The sequence below is a fragment of the Heterocephalus glaber genome, unplaced genomic scaffold, assembly GCF_053883595.1.
Source record: "Heterocephalus glaber isolate CG9 unplaced genomic scaffold, H.glaber_assembly_v1.0 deba00001452, whole genome shotgun sequence".
Classification (NCBI taxonomy): domain Eukaryota; kingdom Metazoa; phylum Chordata; class Mammalia; order Rodentia; family Bathyergidae; genus Heterocephalus; species Heterocephalus glaber.
The window spans coordinates 7,759,745-7,778,842 of record NW_028258302.1 but is presented as its reverse complement, the minus strand read 5'-3'; the positions used below and the strand labels follow the sequence as shown (position 1 = coordinate 7,778,842).

The following is a 19,098-nucleotide window of genomic DNA, read 5'->3' as shown; positions in this document are numbered from 1 at the left end:
CAATAACCCCTCTCAATGTTGCATGTAAGATGGGAAAATTACTAGATTCAAAAAATGGAACCTTTATGGAACTGTAGTCCTTAAGCATCAAAGCTGAAGAGCCAAAGAACAGTCACATCTATGTAAGAATCACTACCCACCCAGCTTGCTAGGCTGTTTGCCAGAGTTTTCATCTGTTTCTGATTTTTCTTCAGTAGGAAAGTAACTGTAGAACAAGAAAGTAAAATGTTTAAGTATCTGTTCCTACTTTTTACTAGAGACAAATCCTAGAGAATTTTATATTTCCATAGAGAATTACCCCATCTTGGAAGAGTTGTCCTTAAATAGAAGTAGGGTAGAATCTGATAAGAGAGCCTGGGGAACAGAGAGAAGGTCAACTGACTTGCCAATTTCACTACTGCCTTCAGTATTTTCTTTATCCACTTCTTTCTCATCTTTGCTTTCTATATCTTCATTACCAAGAAGGAATTCTGCAGTCTATACCAATGACACCATCCAAAAATAAAATAATACAAGTCAAAACATTTAAAAGCAATTCCACTGTTAGCCTAAAATATGGCTGTTTGGTTACAAGTCATGTCTTAAATCTAAAAAGGTAAATTTGAAGTTAGCTCTGGGTGACCACGATCATCATCACAATTTTCTTTGACATGTTTAGAGCTTTTATACCTATTTCACCTTTTACCCTCTCCACATTGCTACAAGATTATAAAGTAAGATTGGATTATCAGTTTACTGAGGGAACAGGAGGTTACATGATTAGTCTAAGATTGCAGGATAACTCTTGATCTCAAACCAACCAGACTGTACTGTGCTGCCCAGCTTAACCATTGCTTTCTTTTTCTTTTACCCAGGATTAAATATTAATCAACTCTTTCAAGTGAGCCTAAATATAAGACAAGAAAGTTTTATTCATACTTAACAGTTATATAATCATCAGTCTCCCCTAGGCAGAAAAATAATACTTTGGAGCAAGGGTAAGAGGCCCTTGTACAAATAATTTCCTTAACAAAGAAATGAGATTAATTTTAGAAGGCCTCTGGTTATCTGAGAATTTGTTTTAGACTTCAACCTGGCTAAGGTTAAGCTTGTTTTTTTCACTCTGAATAAAGAAAACTAAATAAGAAAGATAAAGTTCCCTATTAACACAAAGTCATTTTCAGTATCAGTACATAATTTTTTGGTACCGGGGATTGAACTCAGGTCCTTGCGCTTGCGCAGCAGGCAGCGAAACCACTGAGCTAAACCCTCGGCCCAATATCAGTATTATATTAAAATAAATAAACTAACAGGTAGAAGGATACAGTTCTGTGAACTCCAAGTGTTTCATGGTCCTGACAGAACTAAATGCACCAAAATTTAGGCATATATGCAGAAAATACTTTCATCTGGGCCAGGGATTTAGCTCAGTGGTGCCTTGCCTGCCTGGCAAGCACAAGGCCTTGAGTTTGAGTCCCAGTACTGGGGAAAAAAAAAAGCTATGTCCCTAAAAATCTCTTACACTTGAACATGCTTACTATACTCATTTTTTTTTTTGACCTTTTAAAATTTTTATTTATTTATTTTTGTGGTACCGGGGCTTACTATACTTATTTAAATCTGATTTTCTTCCTCTTACTCATGACTTTGTAAAAAAAATTATATAAGTTGCCAGAAACCTGCTGATTGCCTTCCTCCTCTTCCTCTAGTTCTTCTTTCTCCACTTTTTCCTCCAGTTCTTCATCTTCTTTCTCTACCTCTTCTTCATCTTCCTCAGACTCATCTGTCATTTCTTCCTCTTCCTCCTCCTCCTCCTCTTCAAACCCATCTTCATTATCTAATTTAAATAATGCTTGGCGCTTTTGGCGCTCCTCAAACCTTCGGAGTTTCATTGCTTCTTGTAGTTTAGCTTTTAATACCTGCAGCTTTTCACCTAAAAGAAATATGCTGAAATGCTTTAGACATTATGACTGACTATATAATACAATAATTAAGTAGATATTTTAGGCAACTGCAGAAGTATTCTAGTCACATCCTAAAAGAAAAATCAAAAACCTCAGCACTCTAGGCTTTTGTTATTTTAACACGTAAGGATTATTATGATTAACATGTAAAAGCAAACTTCTACACCCAAGGACTGTAAAACAATTGTTTAACAGTGAATGGTTGGACATGGTGGTGCATGCCTTGTAAACCTAGCTACTTGGGAGGCTGAGGCAGGATTCCAAGTTCAAGGCCAGCCTGGAAAACTTAGAGATATTGTTGAAAGAATGGAACAAAACTGAACAGCAAGCACAAGGTCCTGAGTTCGATCCCTGCTACCAAAAAAAACCCAAAAAGTAAACCAGAATTGAACAGCAAAGTGTAGCAAAGCAGATAGGCAGGCAGACAAGACAGACAGAAAGCATATGCATACCTGAGCCTGGTCTAGATTAGGCTGCTCATCCTACCACTCAGTAGTTATATAAACCTGAACAAGTAGCTTAAGTGCTCTGCATATCAGTTTCCTTTGAATAAAATAAGGATACTAATATTATTTACTTCATGGAGCTGTGAGGATTAAATGAGATAAATTATGTGAAGCAGCTTGGTAGAGATTTTTGTTTATTCTATGTATTTTTCTAGTGTGGATATTTATTGCTTATTTATTTGTTTGTTTGTGCTACTGGTGTTTGAACCCAGGGCTTCTGCCCAAAACTACATCCCCAGCCCTTTAAAAAAATTTTTTTTAATTTTTATTATTATTTTTTTGAGACAGGATCTTGCTTTGTAGTTCAGGCTGGCCTCAAACTCGTGGTGATTCTCCTGCCTCAAGCTCCTGAGTGCTGGGATTACAGATGTGTGGCACCACGCCCAGCTCACTTTTTATTTTTTATTTGCATAGGTGCTCACTAAATTGTCCAGTTGGGATCCAAACTTATGATTCTCCTGTGGCAGGCTCCTAAAGTGCTGGGATTATAGGCTTGTGCCACCACACCAAGCTCTTACTGATTTTTATAAGACAAATCCTATTTTAAAAAATAAAGCCACCTTGTCTACCCCATACCTTTAGGCGTGCTGTATTCACATGTATGTGAATCATGCCTGAGATATTGCTATCCAATCTTCAAAGTTTCCAAGGAAAAATATTCTGTAACTTCCCACAATGGCTATAAAGACAAATACCTGGTTTTGTGTGGCTCACTCTATCCAGCTTCTCAGCTGCCAAAGTCACAGGTACCACATCTGCCTTTAGCTCTTCCTTTCCATCAGTGCCCAAGTCTTTCACTATGACATTCACGTTCACTGTTTGGCCAGCCCTGGGTCTGGCTGCTGGTTTCGCGTGCTTCCAGAAACGCTGCTTCAAGGCTTCCAGCTCTAAACTCAAACACCAACCCGTGTGTCAGTTTGCCATGTCCAAGCTTTTTCCTCTAAGATTCCAGTTAAGAATTCTAAGCTATATTTTTTAGGTCAATGTTGAAGAAAACACACACACACACACACACACACACACACACACTCACACACACACTCCTTTGCTATTAACACCTGCATCAAATTCATACAACTTGGGCCAGGGATTTAGCTCAGTGGTTCTGCCGCCTGCCTCGCAAGTGCAAGGTCCTGAGTTCGATCCCCAGTACCAAAAAAAATTCATACAACTTAATCCATTCTAATGGAATGTTATAACTGTTCTTCTACACTATGTTTCAAAAATCAGACTTTTAAGATAGAAATTCACAATTGTTTACAAGTTTCTAAGCATATATAATTATTTTTTCCCCAAGTATTATACTAGTAGGAAAAATATCTTAATTCTCAATTACTCGAAAGCTTAATTTTTCACAGATGTCCATCTTCAGTATTTCAAATCCCTATTATGAATAGTTCACTACTGGCAATTTTACTAGATGTAGGGAAGTTCAATTTAAAAAGAAGAAAATGACAATCCAGCCAATGATGTAAGCCAGCATCAGGCTTGGCAAACTTTTTTTTGATGAAGCTATATTACTACTACAGTTGGCACAACTGGAAAGGAAATCCTACTTATGTCAGCCCCTGTACCACACCCGAAAAGTGAATAAAAGTGAGTACAGTAAGCCCAGTGCTCTAGGGCCTTTCCCCTCTTCCTCATTGCTGTAGCTTAGAATTTCCTTCTTCTTTCTCCCTCAGCCAGCTGCTACCTGGCACCACACCATACCAACTCTGTTGGAGAATTCATAACATTGTGGGATCTTTGATGAGAGATCAGGTTGACAAGAAGGTTGGCAGTTAAAGGAGGGATTTCATGCGGCCATCTCTCTTCCATGACAAAATGCCTAAGTTTCCAAGTTTTGTTATTTTTTAAAATGTACTCAAGCCATACTTTGTAGCTTTGCAATTATCAACTAGAAGAATTTTTCTTTCTCAGGAAGATCTTAGTAGAAAAAGAGAACTGAAAGGGAATCTTTTTATCCTGAGTTCCTAACATTAGAAGCAAAAACCCAATTCCAAGGATGGTATATTTACATTACCATCAAAACATTAGGAGATGAGTAAGTTTGCCTTCTGTTTTGTAGTGGTTCATTAAATTTGGAAGAAACAGGTGGTAAAAGTGGCAAGGGACCAGAAATAGGTATATATTTTTTTTTTCCCTGTATCGGGGATTGAACTCAGGACCTCACGCTTGCCAGGCAGGCGCAGCGCCACTGAGCTACATCCCCAGCCCATATCCAGCTACTTGTGCTAGGTACTTGTATAAACTAAGCATAAAAAAATTACCCAACCTATCTTCACCTCAGTTTCTTCATTTTGTAAAATAATATCAAGGGCTATAAGAATTAAGAAATATAACTAGTAAAGACACTATCAGTGTCTGTTACAGTATGTACTCAAAAATATTTCTTCTCCACCTCTTGGTTTGGGACTGTTAAGACAACTTTAAGTTCCATGTAACAAAACTTTCCCTTAACATCCTAGGTAACAACTCATCTTAAGCTTCTCTGCTAAGGAGCTATGCTAGTTCTGTTACACAACCCCTTCACCGAACCTCTACTCCAATCAAAACTGACTTTCAACTCCTCCAAATATGCACCATGCAGAGCTCTTTCTGTCTTTTCCAAGCATATCCTTTTCTCTACCTCCACAAGTCCATCCAATCAACAAAGTCTCACTGAGCATATTTTACACACCACAGTGGCTTACACAGCACCAGCCAACAATATGCTATTTAATGGTCTTGATGTAAACAATTTTAAGCAGCAACCATTATTTGAGTGCTTCTTTACACTACCCATTTAATTCTACAAATCTTCATTATAGTGCATGAGCTTTATAATGCTTTTTTTGAAGTCTTTTTTTTTTTTGGTACCGGGGATCAAACTCGGGAATGATGCTTTTTTTAAAAAAAAGAGGAGTTGGAAAGGTCAAGTAGCATACCAAGGTTAAACAATTTATAGTACAGTCCAGAATCAAATTCTGGTCCTGCTAAGTTCTGAACTCCTAACCATGCCAGGCTGTCTCAACATGGAGGGGGGAGTACCGAACTCTACCCAAGAGTCAGGAAGTTTACTCAGTGTGGTAATACTTGAGTTGAATGAAGACTCATTCATCAATTCTACAAATATAAATACCTACGTGTCATACACTGAGGAAGCCCTAGAGATACAGTAGGTTGCAAGACAGGCAACTCCTAACTCATAGTATAATGGAAAGCCAGGCAACAAGTAATTATATTAGCCCTCTCTTCAAGCCTCCCTTTAATCACCACTGAAAGAAACTTATCCCTACTCTGAACTACCAAAGCATTTTTTTATTAGTACATATTTGTACTACATAATTACATTCATTGTGGGGAGCTGGTACATGTACATATCTTAATTTTTTTGTTTGTTTTTTGTTTTGGTACCGGGGATCAAACTCGGGACCTTGTGGCTCCAAGGCAGGAGCCGGAACCACTGAGCTAAATCCCCAGCCCTATCTTTTTTTTTTTTTGGACCAGGGATCGGACTCTGGTCCTTGAGCTTGTGAGGCAAGCAGTGGAACCAGTGAGCTAAATCCCCGGCCCTTCCCGGGCCCTATCTTAATTCTTTTTACATCCCTTTCCTACCTTAGCACTTTATTCTAAATGTTCCTTTCAAAGAATACTTTTCCCTTTATGTTACTTAACTTTTTTCCAATTATCAATGATAGACAATCATTGATTGGCCCTCCATATCCCTGGGTTCTGCATCTGTGGATTCAACTGACCTCAGATGGAAAACACTTAGAAAAAAAATTCCATCTGTACTGAACAAGTAGACTTTTTCTTGTCCTTATTCCCTAAATAATACATAAAACTATTTACATAGTATTTATATAGTATTATAAGTAGTCTAGAGGCGATTTCAAGTATAGGGGATGATGCCAGAGATTACAGATTTTATGCAAGTCCTCTGTCACTTTATATAAGGGATTTGAGCATCTATGAATTTTTGGTAGCCTGAAGGGGGTAGGAACTCCTGGAACCAATTATTCCCTTAGGTTTTGAGGGACAACTTGTGGGTTTAACAAAGATATCACCACTTTCTCCCTTGCATTACAGATATGTGCATAATTCCTTTATCAGATACTAGAGTATAAGCATCTTTTTTTTGGATTTATAAAGCTTTATTAATGCCAATCCACTATTTATTCTGCTATTTTATGGTATAAAATGTTGTAAGCATCTTAAATGTAGGATAAATGTTTAACTTATCTTGGTATACCCTACAGTATCTTGCACATGGTAGATACTTTAAGAAATTCTGTTTCTGCAATTTAAGTGAACCAAAATATTTCTGTTTAGCTGTGAAAAACAGAATGTTTTTATGAATGAGTTAACATTTGACACAGAATCATAGAAAACTTGGGTTTTCAGTTTCAAAGGAAGAAATAAGTTCCTAAATATCATAACACAATAGCAATGTATCTTTCTTCCATATAATCAATTGGCTTCCATAAAGTTAGATCATTCTGATATCCTGCCAAATTTATCTAAATGGAATTCTGCCCATATCCAGGACAGTTCTAGAACAAGATTATGTGTAAGTATTGGTTTCTCCTATGTTCCTGGTCCTCCACAGGTACAAAATAATTAAAGGTCCCAGGATAAATCACCTCAGATAAATTACTGACCACAATTTAAAGGACTACCTCTGTTGGTTTCAGGTTCATCAAGTATCACAAAGGAATCTTTATCAGCACCCAGTCGGGGTTTAACGGAAACATCGACTCCCAGTTGCTTCAATCTGTCCACAGTGAACCTTCTCACTTTTTCAGGTACTACAACTACTAATGATTTCGTTTGCTGCATGGGTTCTTCCAATTTTTTCTCTGTTTCTTCTGTTTTTTGCAGGCCTTCTTCTCCCTCCAGAGCATGAGGTTCAGTTGCCACAAGCCCTCCAATCTGATATTCTTCACTGGCCGTGTTCCTGAGGAAGCTGGATTCTTGTTGCAATACTGAGCTGTTCTCAGGTGAAGGTCTAGTATCATTCTGTTTATGTTTTTCCTGAATTTCTAGCTCTTCATTTCTCATCAGATCTGTAGTGCAAGTCTCATCTGACCCAGTAGCAATCTGAGGTTCCTTTGAGATCACAGGGAGTTCATTAATTTCCATTCCACATCCTGTACTGGTTGTCTGCTCAGAACCTTTGTTACAGTGGTCACCATTCATTGCAGTTGTCTTTGCAGTGTCTATGATTTCTTTATAATGGCTTGACTGATACTTAGATGACCTAAAGAAAAATGAGCAAGAATTTAAAATTATCCTAAATGTGAGCACATAATGAATCAGTAAAAATCAGTTCTAAGGGAATAAGGAACCTGAACTTTTTGTACCCCATTTTGCTACAAACTGAATATTCATGCTGATTATAATCACAAGGAAAAAAGGTTCTTACTTCAGTAGTGCCATGGCATTTCCCTGGCAAGTGGGCCGGGGTTTACATTTGAAGAAATCATGAATGGTTTTATTCTCAGGCATATGATATGGAAGATTAAGTGCAGACTCTAAAAAATGGAACAAAACAAGCAAACAGATATACTATATATTCTGAAATATCACTTCATATTCAGTTAATGAAACAGTATAAACAAAGCTATCACCAGAAATAGAAAACAACTCTGCCTTTAACAAAGCAGGCACTAAGTATAAAAGAGTTCCTTGAAGTCCAAGAGCTTTTAAGCCTAACTGTGGAATTAAAATAATCCAGGAAGTTTTAAGAAACAGATTCTTGGATTCCATTTCATATTAATTGAATCAGCCAGGGATTTAGCTTAGCGGTTCCGGCGCCTGCCGTGCAAGCGCAAGGTCCTGAGTTTGATCCCCAGTAACAACAACAACAAAAAATTAATTGAATCAGAATCTTTGTGGGGCCTAAAATTTTATGGATTTGAAAATCTCGTGAGCTGGGCATGGTGGCATATGCCTTAGTTCCAAGCTACTTAAAAAGCTAAGGCAAGAGGATCACTTGAGCTCAGGAGTTTGAGACTAGTCTAGGCAACATAGTGAGACTCTGTTTAAACAAAAAGAAATCTCCCAAAAGGGTCTTTTTTTTTTTTTGTACCGGGGATCAAACTTGGGTCTTTGTCCTTGCAAGGCAGGCGGCGGAACCACTGAGCTAAATCCCCGGCCCCCACAAGGGTCTTGATGCAATCAGTCCACAGACAACCATTAAAAAATTTCCTCCTCCACTACAGTTCTGAAATTTTCTCAGCTTTTCCTAATGTTCCTAGGAACAATGGGCACTCACCAAGATCAATTGTAAGGTTAATATTAGAATTAAAAGTGTTAAAATAAAATTCCCAATACCCAAGTTGAGCTTACAAGAAAATATTATTATTTTCCTCAAAGTTTATCATATTGATTTGCATTACCTCGTATAAGGCGCTGAGTCTCACTATGCAGCTTTTTTAATGCTTCTTTACTTAACTTGGCTGCCTTTCTTTCCTTAAAAATAAAATGTGAGACATGAGTGGTATTATCCAGAAAGATGAATATTCATCCCTTAAAACTTTGTTCTTCCCAAGAAAAGACAAGAATGAACTGCAAGCAGTAATAAGCTTCAATACAGTATAAATTCAAGGAGCTCATTTATTTGCAAGTCTCAGAAAATTCAATCCATATTCATGTTCCTACTATGCCTAAAGCAAATGTTGGGTACCAGGAAAATAGGATAGGCAAGACAAAATACTTATCCCTGAGAAACCCCCGATCTCCCATGGAAAGGGATCAATGTGAACACTACTCAAGGCTCTACCTTACCTTTTTCATGGTGCCTTTTGATAACTCACTCTCTTCTTCAAATGAAAAGAACCTACTCTCCAAAAACGATTCCTTTTTCTGAAAAAGATCACAAGTTGAATATGAAGACAAAAACTTTACAAAGGATGTTTCTTACTACATCATCCTACATTACTAATAAATCAATAATTATCAAATAGAAAATTTTAAGCTGAACATAGTGGCTCACACCTGTAATACCAGCTATGGGGGCAGGGGGCTCTGCTGAGGAAGGAAGATTGAAAGTTTCAAGCCCAACCAGGCAACTTCATGAGACTGTGTCTCAAAATAAAATTTTAAAAGGATATGCAATACAGCTCAGTGATAGAGTGCTTACCTAATATGTGAAGCCCTAGCTTCTATCCCCAGTACTGCAAGGGGGAAAAAAAAAAAAGAAAGAAAGAAAACAAGATATCTCAAAAGAAATTTGGACCTTTCTTTTACCTGTTTACATTTTTTCCCAAGAAGGGACAATAACTTCTACAGAGCTAAAGAAAACCCTAGGAAAAAGTTATCCTCTTTTTTGTTGTTGGTGGTGGGGTAATACTGGAAATCAAATCCAGGGCCTCACACTAGCTAAGCACTTCACCACTGAACTATACCTCTAGTCCTTAATACTTTCAAACAATCAAGACGTTTTGACTTGTGCCTCTCTATCACTGAGGTACACCTCCAGCTCTTGCCTCTTTTTACACCCTTCCTAAAACCCTACAGAGTTGATGTTTCAAAGCCCACCCAATTATAAAATTTACAACTCCACTCCATTATTTACTTGCTTCTTACCACAACATACCCTCACCATTCCAAAAAAGGCTATAACAAAGTACTACTAGTTTCCAAGCAAATTAGCATGTCTATCACCTATACTGTAAGTTTCCAAAATTAACAACTGAAAACTTAAATCAATCAACACATGTTTTTCTTCAGTAAAAAAAATTAATGTTAGGTCCTGAGTTTGATCCATGGTATCAAAAAAAAAAATTAGTATTGCTCTAATCCCTGCTACTCAGGAGGCTGAGACAAGCAGACTGCAAATTTGAAACCAGCCTGGACAACTTAGGGAGACCCTGCCTCAAAAACAAAAAAGCCTGAGGATATAGCTCAGTGGTAGAGGGCTTGCCTAGCATGTATGGGACCCTGAGTTCAATCCCCAGTACAGAAAAAAAGGATAAAGAAAATAAGTTGTAATGGGAAATAAAAAGTAAACATCAGAATAATTGACCAACTTCCCCCTAACCTTTGCCCCTTTGTCAGCTTGAAGCAGCTCCAGAAGAGACCTTTGCCCAACAACCATAAAACAAGAGCCTGGAATGATAGATTTCCCTCCGATTTAGGGTGGCTGCTGCATATAATAGCTACCTTCTTCTTCCCAACATCCCCCTACTCCCACCAAAAGAGTAACCTAATACTTGCTGTTCTCCTAACAGCTAGTGACGTCACAGGCTCCTCCAGTCCCTAGCCACTACCTCACTCAGCCCCACCCAGCTCCTACAAGGCCCACGCCAGCTCCTATAAGAAGCACTCCCAGTCCTGGCCATATTGCTTTTGTCTCTCCTTTGTTCAGAGACAGCCCAGCAGATTGTCCCTACAATAAAGGCTTGTTGTGGCCTGGTCTGGTCTTGGTTTTCGGCTTTTTTACCTGACAGATATCAACCACCCTGGTGGGTGACCAGAGACCACTGGACTCACCACTTCATAGGAGAATCTTTGTTCTTTCCATCCATGATTGTTACATGACTTGTTTCCCAATTGGACCGCTATTACCTAAATGACTGTACTTGTAACCTAATTGGATGTTCATGGCTGTGGCTCACATTTTACTCATGTGGGTTTCACTCTATAAAACTCCTCTGTAAAGTGGAGTCCCTAGGGTACCCACTCAGGTCCCCTCCTGGCCCTCAGGAGCTTTCCTATCAATAAATATCTTCCTACTCTCAAAAAAAAAAAAAAAAGAACAATTGACCAACTTATAACCATGCTTCATTTACCTTGTAATTTTTTACTTTGTTCTTCACAGCTGCCCTTATTGACTCTAATGATTCTTCATCTTCTAATGGAGAGTTCTTTTCCTCCTCCAAACCTGTTTCAAAAAGGTCTTTATCCGCAAGAAGACAGCCACTGTCATTCAATGGTTGTTCCACATCATTTTCCTGGACAATGCATAAAGAAAAGGTAAAGATATAATCTAATCATTTTAAAGTCCAACATCTCACAATATTATATAGCAATTTGGACAAAGCCAGAAAAAATGCAACTTTCATCAAAAGACAGTATGGCATCTAGAACATTCTTACTGGTTCCTAACCCACCATTATCATTTGAAGTTCAAGCTGTGATTTTTATATAGCTATCCAAAATTAACTTAGTAGGGCCGGGGATTTAGCTCAGTGGTGCCATGCCTGACTCGCCAGCACAAGGTGCTGAGTTCAATCCCCAGTACTGAGAAAAGAGAAACAAACAAACAAACAAAAAACTTAGTAAATAGTAAAGTCAACTTAATACTTATTTGTGTTTTTGTTACCAGGGATCGAACTTGGGACCTTGCGCTTGCGAGGCAGGCACTGGAACCACTGAGCTAAATCCCCGGCCCTTACTTAATACTTATTGAGCAACTAGTTTATGATACTTGAGGGTGATGTTTCTAGTTAGCAAACAAACTTGATGCATTAAGAAAATGTCCTTTCAAAGTTAATTTTCATCAGATCAGAAGCAGCAGAGAATTACTCTACATACTCACAAAGAAAATCAGAAACCACTTATTTGGAAGCATCCTCTGAATATCTGCAACAGTGAATATGACCGGTAAGGTTTTTTTGTTTTGTTTTGTTTTTTGCAGTACTGAGGGTCAAATTCAGGAACTTGCACTTGCAAGGCAGGCACAGAGCCACTGAGCTAAATCCCCAGCCCTTGTTTTTGTTTTTTGTGAGAAAGGGTCTCACTAGGTTGTTCAGGGTGGTCTTGAATTCACCATGGAATCCAGGCTGGCCTTGAACTTGCAGCAATCCACCTACCTCAGCCTCCCCAAGGCTAGGATTACAGGTGTGTGCCACCACACCAGGCTATGACTACTAAGTTTTAAATCACATGCCCTATTACTCTCTATGCAAAGCAATCAATTCAAAGTTATATTCTAAGTGCAGAAACAACCTCAACAACTAAGAGCCATTTTTTCTAAAAGGTTAATCTACATCAGAAAAATCAAGTTGTTCTTTAAAATATACCTCATGCTGGGGGAATAGCTCAGTTGCAGAGCATTTGCCTAGCATGCATGAGGTGGCCCTGGGTTGGATCCCCAACACCATACAAAAAAATAAGTACTTTAATGAATAAATAAAGAAAACGTGGTATACATACACACAGGCATATTATTCAACTATAAAAAATAATGAAATTCTGTCATTTGCAGTAATTTGAATGGAATTGGAGGATATCATGTTAAGTGAAAAAACTAGGCTTGGAGAAACACTTATATGTGGACGTTAAAAAGTTAATCTTACAGAAGTAGAGAATAGTAGTGGTCACCAGAGCCTGTGAAGGATGTGAGGTAGGATGGAGAAACAAGTTAATGAAAAAATGTGGAGTATGGTTGGACAGGAGAAAGAACTCCTATGTTATATAGCACAGCAGAATAACTACAGTTGACAATTAATTGAATATTTCAAAATAACTAGTCAAGAAGATCAAAAGTGTGAGGTCAGCCTCCACAACTTACTTAATGAGACTGCCCCTACCCAAATTGGCGAGAATATAGCTCAGGTTTAATCTCGAGTACTGTAAAAGGAGAAAAAAAGAGTCATAGAGGACAGACTTGCCAGCTGCCCTGAATTGATCATTACACATTGTATACATAACTGAAATATCATACTATGCCCCCTGACATGTATCGATTAAAAATAGAAATATAAACCAGGCATGGTGGTGTATACCTACAGTGCCAGCTACTATAAAGGCTGAAGCAGGAGAATCAAGTTTAAGGCCAGCCTGTACAACTTAGCAAGATCTTGTCTCAAAATAAAAAGGGTTAGGGGCTGATGATTTAGCCCAGTGGCACTGCACCTGCCTCACAAGCACAAGGTCCTGAGTTCAATCCCCGGTACCAGAAAAAAATAAAAATATAAAGGGCTAGGGATGTAGCTCAGTGCTCCCTGGGTTCACCCTCTGATACCACACACACACATATACACAATTTATATAATATGAATAAAGACTGTATTACATAGTTAAGAAATAGAATGCACCTCATTTTTTGTTTCCTTCTTTTTTAACCGCCTAATTTTTTCCATCTTCCTCTCCTCTTTCTCAAGTCTTCTCTTTGATTTTACTTTTGCTTTTCCTCCCGTTCCTTCTTCATCATGTACAGATTTTTTGGAAGTCTTTCTGTCAGGGGTAAAGGCCACAGAGCTCCCAGTTTGGAGACTCCGATCTAAGCAAGGTGTCATTTGAGTTTCAGGATTTTCCTGATCCAAAGACTCCTCCATGTTACTTTCATCACTGTCAGCCAGAGTTTTGTAAATCCTTTTGATTTTTCCACTTCTTTCAGCACATAAATTCTCTTTATCCTCCTCAGCACTGTCATAGGTAGTTTTCTCTGGAGAGGCATTTGTATCCTCTGATTCAGAATCACTGTCATGTATCACCTTCCTGCTCTTCAACTTCTTATTCATGAATATCTCTTCATCTGAATCTGGAGAAAACAATTTTTTAAGAAGGTATACAAGGGCCGGGGATTTAGATCAATCATATAGCTTTTCTCCTAGTCCCACTATTTCTTTCTTTTTTTTTTTGGTACCAGGGATCAAACTCGGGACCTTGCACTTGTGAGGCAGGCGGCAGCACCACTAAGCTAAATCCCTGGCCCAAGTCCCAGTATTTCTCAAAAATACATTATACAAATGATATATCACCTTGTGAAATTATGTAACTACCATTAAGAACTGATTGTAGCAAAGTATATCTAAAAATATATTGTGAAAAACATTTTCCCTGGAAAAATGTTTCTTGCTGAGAAATGTAATTATATATATTTATAATGTGTAAAGCTGTTCTAATCCTTATGGCAGGTGTTTAAAAAAACCCTTAAAAAAAAACAAACAAAAAACCCTTTTATTATAGGATGAATGTATTTAGCCAGGCAATGTAGTAGCTATTAGACATTTTATATGTTCAAGAATATAACATATGGGCTAGGGATTTAGCTCAGTGGTTCCGCCACCTGCCTTGCAAGTGCAAGGACCCGAGTTCGATCCCCAGTACCAAAAAAAAAAAAAGAATACAACATAAATGGATATTTTTAAAAAGGTATAAACACTGTTACTTTGCTTTTATAACAAAAGAAACAATAAGGTTAGGGCAATTTAATATACCAAGAGAATAAAGAAATTAATCCAATCCATTTACAACCCAGGCTTCCAAATTCTATTCCTAAAATTAAAGTCCTGAATATTACAAACCTCTTTCACTCAAGCGCTCAATTGTTTCAAAGCTGCCTTGTCCACTGTCTGAAGGACTGTCTGCTTCTTGTGAAATGAGTTTTACATCACTAACTTCTAGGTGAATCTAGAAAATAAGAATAAACTTTGTATTCACCAGGACAAGACAGAGAGTTCCTAGTACATACTGATACACAAATCATCAGGGGGTCATCAAGCTGAAATAAGCATCAATACAATGGTTTGACAAAGCAATGACATTTAGAGTTACTGAACAAAAAGCAACTGTTACACATCTGAAGGATGCTAATAAAATGAACTTTTAAATTATAATCACTATACAATTATAATTGCACAAATTAATGGGATTCACCATATTTTCATATACATATACATCTACACAACATCACGTCCACCCCCCCCTTGCCCCCTCCTTTCTAGGCCCTAGTAATCTTTTTACTTTTAATTCATCTTTTTATCCTAAGTTTTTACATATGAGAACAAGCGATGCTTGCCTCTCTGTGTCTGGCTTATTTTGCTTGACATGGTGTCTTCCATTTCCACCCATTTTCATGCAAATGACAGGATTTCATTCTTCTTTGGGTGAATTATATTCAATTGTGCATATACACCATAGTTTCTCTATCCATTCATATCTTGACAGAAACCTAGGCTTATTCCATATCTTCGCTATTGCTGCAATAAATAGGTAAGCAGGTATCTCTTAATTTAGTGTACCAAGAGAATAATGAAATTAATTCAGATTTCATGTCCAAGAACCAACTCTTTGAGTAATGGTAAATAAATAAAAAGAATTAAACATTTATTATGCTTTTTCTTTGTGACTTATTCCTTAGTATGCCCAAATAATTGGTGAAGGGAACTGTTCCTTTAGGGAAATATCCTACTTAAGGAAGAAATGACAGAATTAGACTCCTCACAATTTTACCAACCATTGAAAATAACAGACCTAGGCAATGATCATTAATTGCTGCTGGCATTAGCAGAAGAGAAACAACCAGACACTAGTAAAGCCTAGTAGAAGTACCCAACATCACCTAGGAATCATTCTTGTCAGAACAAGCAAATCTGAACCTCTAGACTCAACCAGCCATTTTTACAAAATATAGGAAACAAAGGAACATGTTAGATACACTACAGATACAACCTAGGTATGGGAAACTACAGGACAATATAGGTGGTGTCTTTAAAAATAAACTATAACGTTTAAAAAAAAAGGAGTGGAAACCTACAGACTAAAGAGAGTTAAACCACCATGGTGGCACACACCTATAATCCCAGTTTTTTGGGGTTTTTTTAGTCCCGGGATCGAACTCAGGTCCTTGCGGTTGTGCAGCAGGAGTTGAAACCACTGAGCTAAATCCCCGGCCCCTTAATCCCAGTTTTCTTGAGACTGAGGCAAGTGGATTTCGATTTCTGCCAGTCTGGGCAATTTAGCAAGACTCGGTCTTAAATAAAAAGGGCTGGGGATATATAGTTCAGTGCTTCCTAGGTTCAATCCTCAATTCCACAAAAAATAAAATAAGAGATATACACACACATGTATATATACATCAATAACTGCAATATTTAGGACTTTGAATCCTGATTCAAACAAAAGTAAAAACGTGAGTCAAAAAAAATCTGTACACTGACTAATGTTTTTTGGTGTGGTAATAATATTTAATAATATTGTGGTTGTCATTGTGGGGGATATCCTTGTCTTTTAGGAATATACATTGGAATATTTGTGGATGAAATACATGATGTCTGAGATTTTCTTGCAAATAATCCAGTGAAGAGGGAAAGAAACAAACTAAGCGAATAAGGGAAGAAACAAACCAAGATTGGCCATGATTTCATAATGGACAAAGTGATGGATTCGTTATACCAAGGTTTCTACATTTATACACTTTGGAAATCTCTAATGAAAATGGTTTAAAAAGTCACAGAAATCTAAGGAGAGTTAGATCATTTGATCAGTATATAAGTGACCAACCTGACCCTACATGCCAGGTCTCCTACTTCCTTGGTTTCTCAGGCTTTGAATCAACTTATTATTAATAAGGGAGAAAATATTAGTATCTGTAAGATAATAGGGCACAAGCTTCACCTAATGATTTCTCAAAAAGCAAAAGAATTTGGATGGCTGGCACACAATTGTTAAAATAACTAAAGATAGGGCCGGGGATTTAGGTGAGTGGTTCCGCCACCTGCCTCCTAGGTGCAAGGTCCCAAGTTCCATCCCTGGTACCAAAAAAACTAAAGATAACATGTGAGGAATCACTGAAGATTACCATGTACAGTATGTGCTAATGACTTTCCAACAACTCAAAGCAGTAAAAGTATTCATTTTGTGTATAGTGAAAACTGAGGTAACCACAGCTCAATACATGGTGATGCCCTTAATAATGAATCTGGTCTAGGCAATTTGCAGCAGTATTAGCAATGTCAGGGCTGGGGATTTAGCTCAGTGGTTCTGGCACTTGTCACGAAAGCACAAGGACCCGAGTTCGATCCCTGGTACCAAAAAAAAAAAAAGGCAATGCCAAAGAGCAGGGCCAGGAATTGGGAGAGGCAGAGGGGTCTCAAAAAATCTGTTAATCAAGATAAATAAATCTTAATGTAATATATTTTAAAAAATCAAACTGGCAAACTGTGGCTCATGAGGTCAGCCACCTGCTTTTGAAATAGTTTTATTGGAACCAGAGCTTTTATTATTGGATTAGGATCAGATGTGCCAGAATCTTGCAGTCTGATACTATCTTAATTTAAGTCTACCAGGTGTGGTGGCCCTGCCTGTAATTCTTAGGAGGCTGAGGCTGGAGAATGGTCACGAGTTCTCGGGCAGCATGAAGTAGTATAAAGCAAGACCTTGCTGCCTCAAAAAACAAGTCTGACGTTGGTATTTTGTTCACATCAAATCATGTGAACTTTTACATTAATTTTTGTTTTTCGGTACTGGGGATTGAACCTGGGGTGTTCTACTACTGAGCTTACCACTCCCCCTTTTTGAGACAGGGTCTTGCTAAGGTGCCTAAGCTGGCTTCGAACTTTCCAGCTTCCTGAATAGTTGAGGTTATAGGCGTGGGCCTGTGCCGAATTTAATTTTTAAAATTATATTAATATATAATTCTAATTAGATTACTGGGGGTTCTGATGCCGCTTTAAATTTTGCTCCCAAGAGCCTGAAAATGTTTGTTTATCTATGCTCAATTCAGCCAGCGAGCCGTCAGCCACCAGCCCGCACCCGGTCCGAAAGTGTAGGGCACCAGCGCGTGACGACCCCCAAGTGCCTCCCAGGCCCAGGCCCAGAGCTCCCTAACACCCTTGCCCCGCGGCCACAAAGCTCCTGCCCCGCATCCCCGTGGCCGGAAGAGCCTCCTCTTTGGGGACGCTGCAGGAGGAGGAGCTCCCGCGGCAGGAAACGAGCCAAAGGGAAAGGTGGCCCGCAGCAGGGGTAGGAGCCCCGCGGCCGCCGGGATCGTGCGCGGGAAGCCCGCGGAGGTGCCCACGCGAGGCCGCGGGCCCATCCCGCCCAGCCGAGGCCCGCTCGGCGCACAGCGAGAGCTGTAGTCCCTCCGCCCGGCGTCCCGCTCTGCGCTACCGCAGTCCCTCCACTCGGTGCGGCTGTGCCGACCCGGCGAGAGGCGTGTGCGTAAATTCACTTCCGAACCCACCTCTCCCATCATGATGCCCGTGTCCCCTGCGTTCTGCTCCCGACGAAGCTGTCTCCGGCTCCCTCTGCTTAAGGGGAGCTACTCCCGCCGTCTCCAGCCGGGCGGGCAGCTCAGTTCGAGATTTCGCGCCCAGACTCAGTAGAGGCTCCACCCTCTGTGATTTGCACCAATCCAGAGGAGGCTTTCCAGGTAAGGCCCCGCCCCATGCGGGCCATCAATCACAAAGCGCCTCCGGCCGGCTCACCTAGCACACTCTGGGTTGGTTTGGAGGGTCTGCAGAAGTCTAGTCAACCGAGCCCTAGGGGATGCTGGAGGTACCTTTGACATTTGACCCTTGTCATAGTTTGAATGCTCAGACCAAGCGCAATTTAAGGAATGAGTACTCCATCCAGGCTGAATAACCTGGGAATAGTCGCAGGCACCCGGGGTCTTTTTCCGAAAGACTCCGAGACTCCGAGGGCCTTGTGGTGATTATCTCCAGTAACTCCATACCTGGAGCAGTAAGATCCTATCTACTTCTTTTTGTACATAACACTCGCCACTAAACATAAAAAAAAGAAAGTTTTGCAGGCTGCTCAGGTACCAAAGAATGTCCTCGGATAATCTTTATACACTTAGTGTATTTAGGATTAATTTGAGGATACAGAAAGTATTCACTAAAATAAGAGCTTTGGAGTAAGACTTTACCTAGACCGTTCTAATCCCAGTTTTGCCTTTTTATTTTTTTCCTCTCTCTCTGTGGCAATTCTCT

At 39.2% G+C, this 19,098-nt stretch overlaps 1 protein-coding gene across 2 annotated transcripts in view; it reads right to left on the bottom strand.

Moving 5' to 3' along the window:
* The window catches only part of Clspn (claspin), a 32,279-nt gene extending 13,793 nt beyond the window's left edge, over positions 1 to 18,486 (bottom strand). Inside the window, exons 1-12 of one of the 2 annotated variants that reach the window (XM_013074214.3) lie at positions 18,348 to 18,486; positions 14,689 to 14,794; positions 13,477 to 13,922; positions 11,227 to 11,388; positions 9,221 to 9,298; positions 8,833 to 8,905; positions 7,857 to 7,965; positions 7,111 to 7,691; positions 3,145 to 3,336; positions 1,659 to 1,912; positions 299 to 477; positions 141 to 205 (exon numbers count right to left, since the gene is read on the bottom strand). In XM_013074214.3, coding sequence (XP_012929668.2) covers positions 141 to 205; positions 299 to 477; positions 1,659 to 1,912; positions 3,145 to 3,336; positions 7,111 to 7,691; positions 7,857 to 7,965; positions 8,833 to 8,905; positions 9,221 to 9,298; positions 11,227 to 11,388; positions 13,477 to 13,922; positions 14,689 to 14,794; positions 18,348 to 18,359 — 2,257 coding nt within the window. In that variant the 5' untranslated portion in view covers positions 18,360 to 18,486. The remainder of the gene's footprint in view (positions 1 to 140; positions 206 to 298; positions 478 to 1,658; positions 1,913 to 3,144; positions 3,337 to 7,110; positions 7,692 to 7,856; positions 7,966 to 8,832; positions 8,906 to 9,220; positions 9,299 to 11,226; positions 11,389 to 13,476; positions 13,923 to 14,688; positions 14,795 to 18,347) is intronic. The other variant, XM_021263312.2, reaches the window with a different exon arrangement.
* Between the last annotated feature and the right edge of the window lie 612 nt (positions 18,487 to 19,098).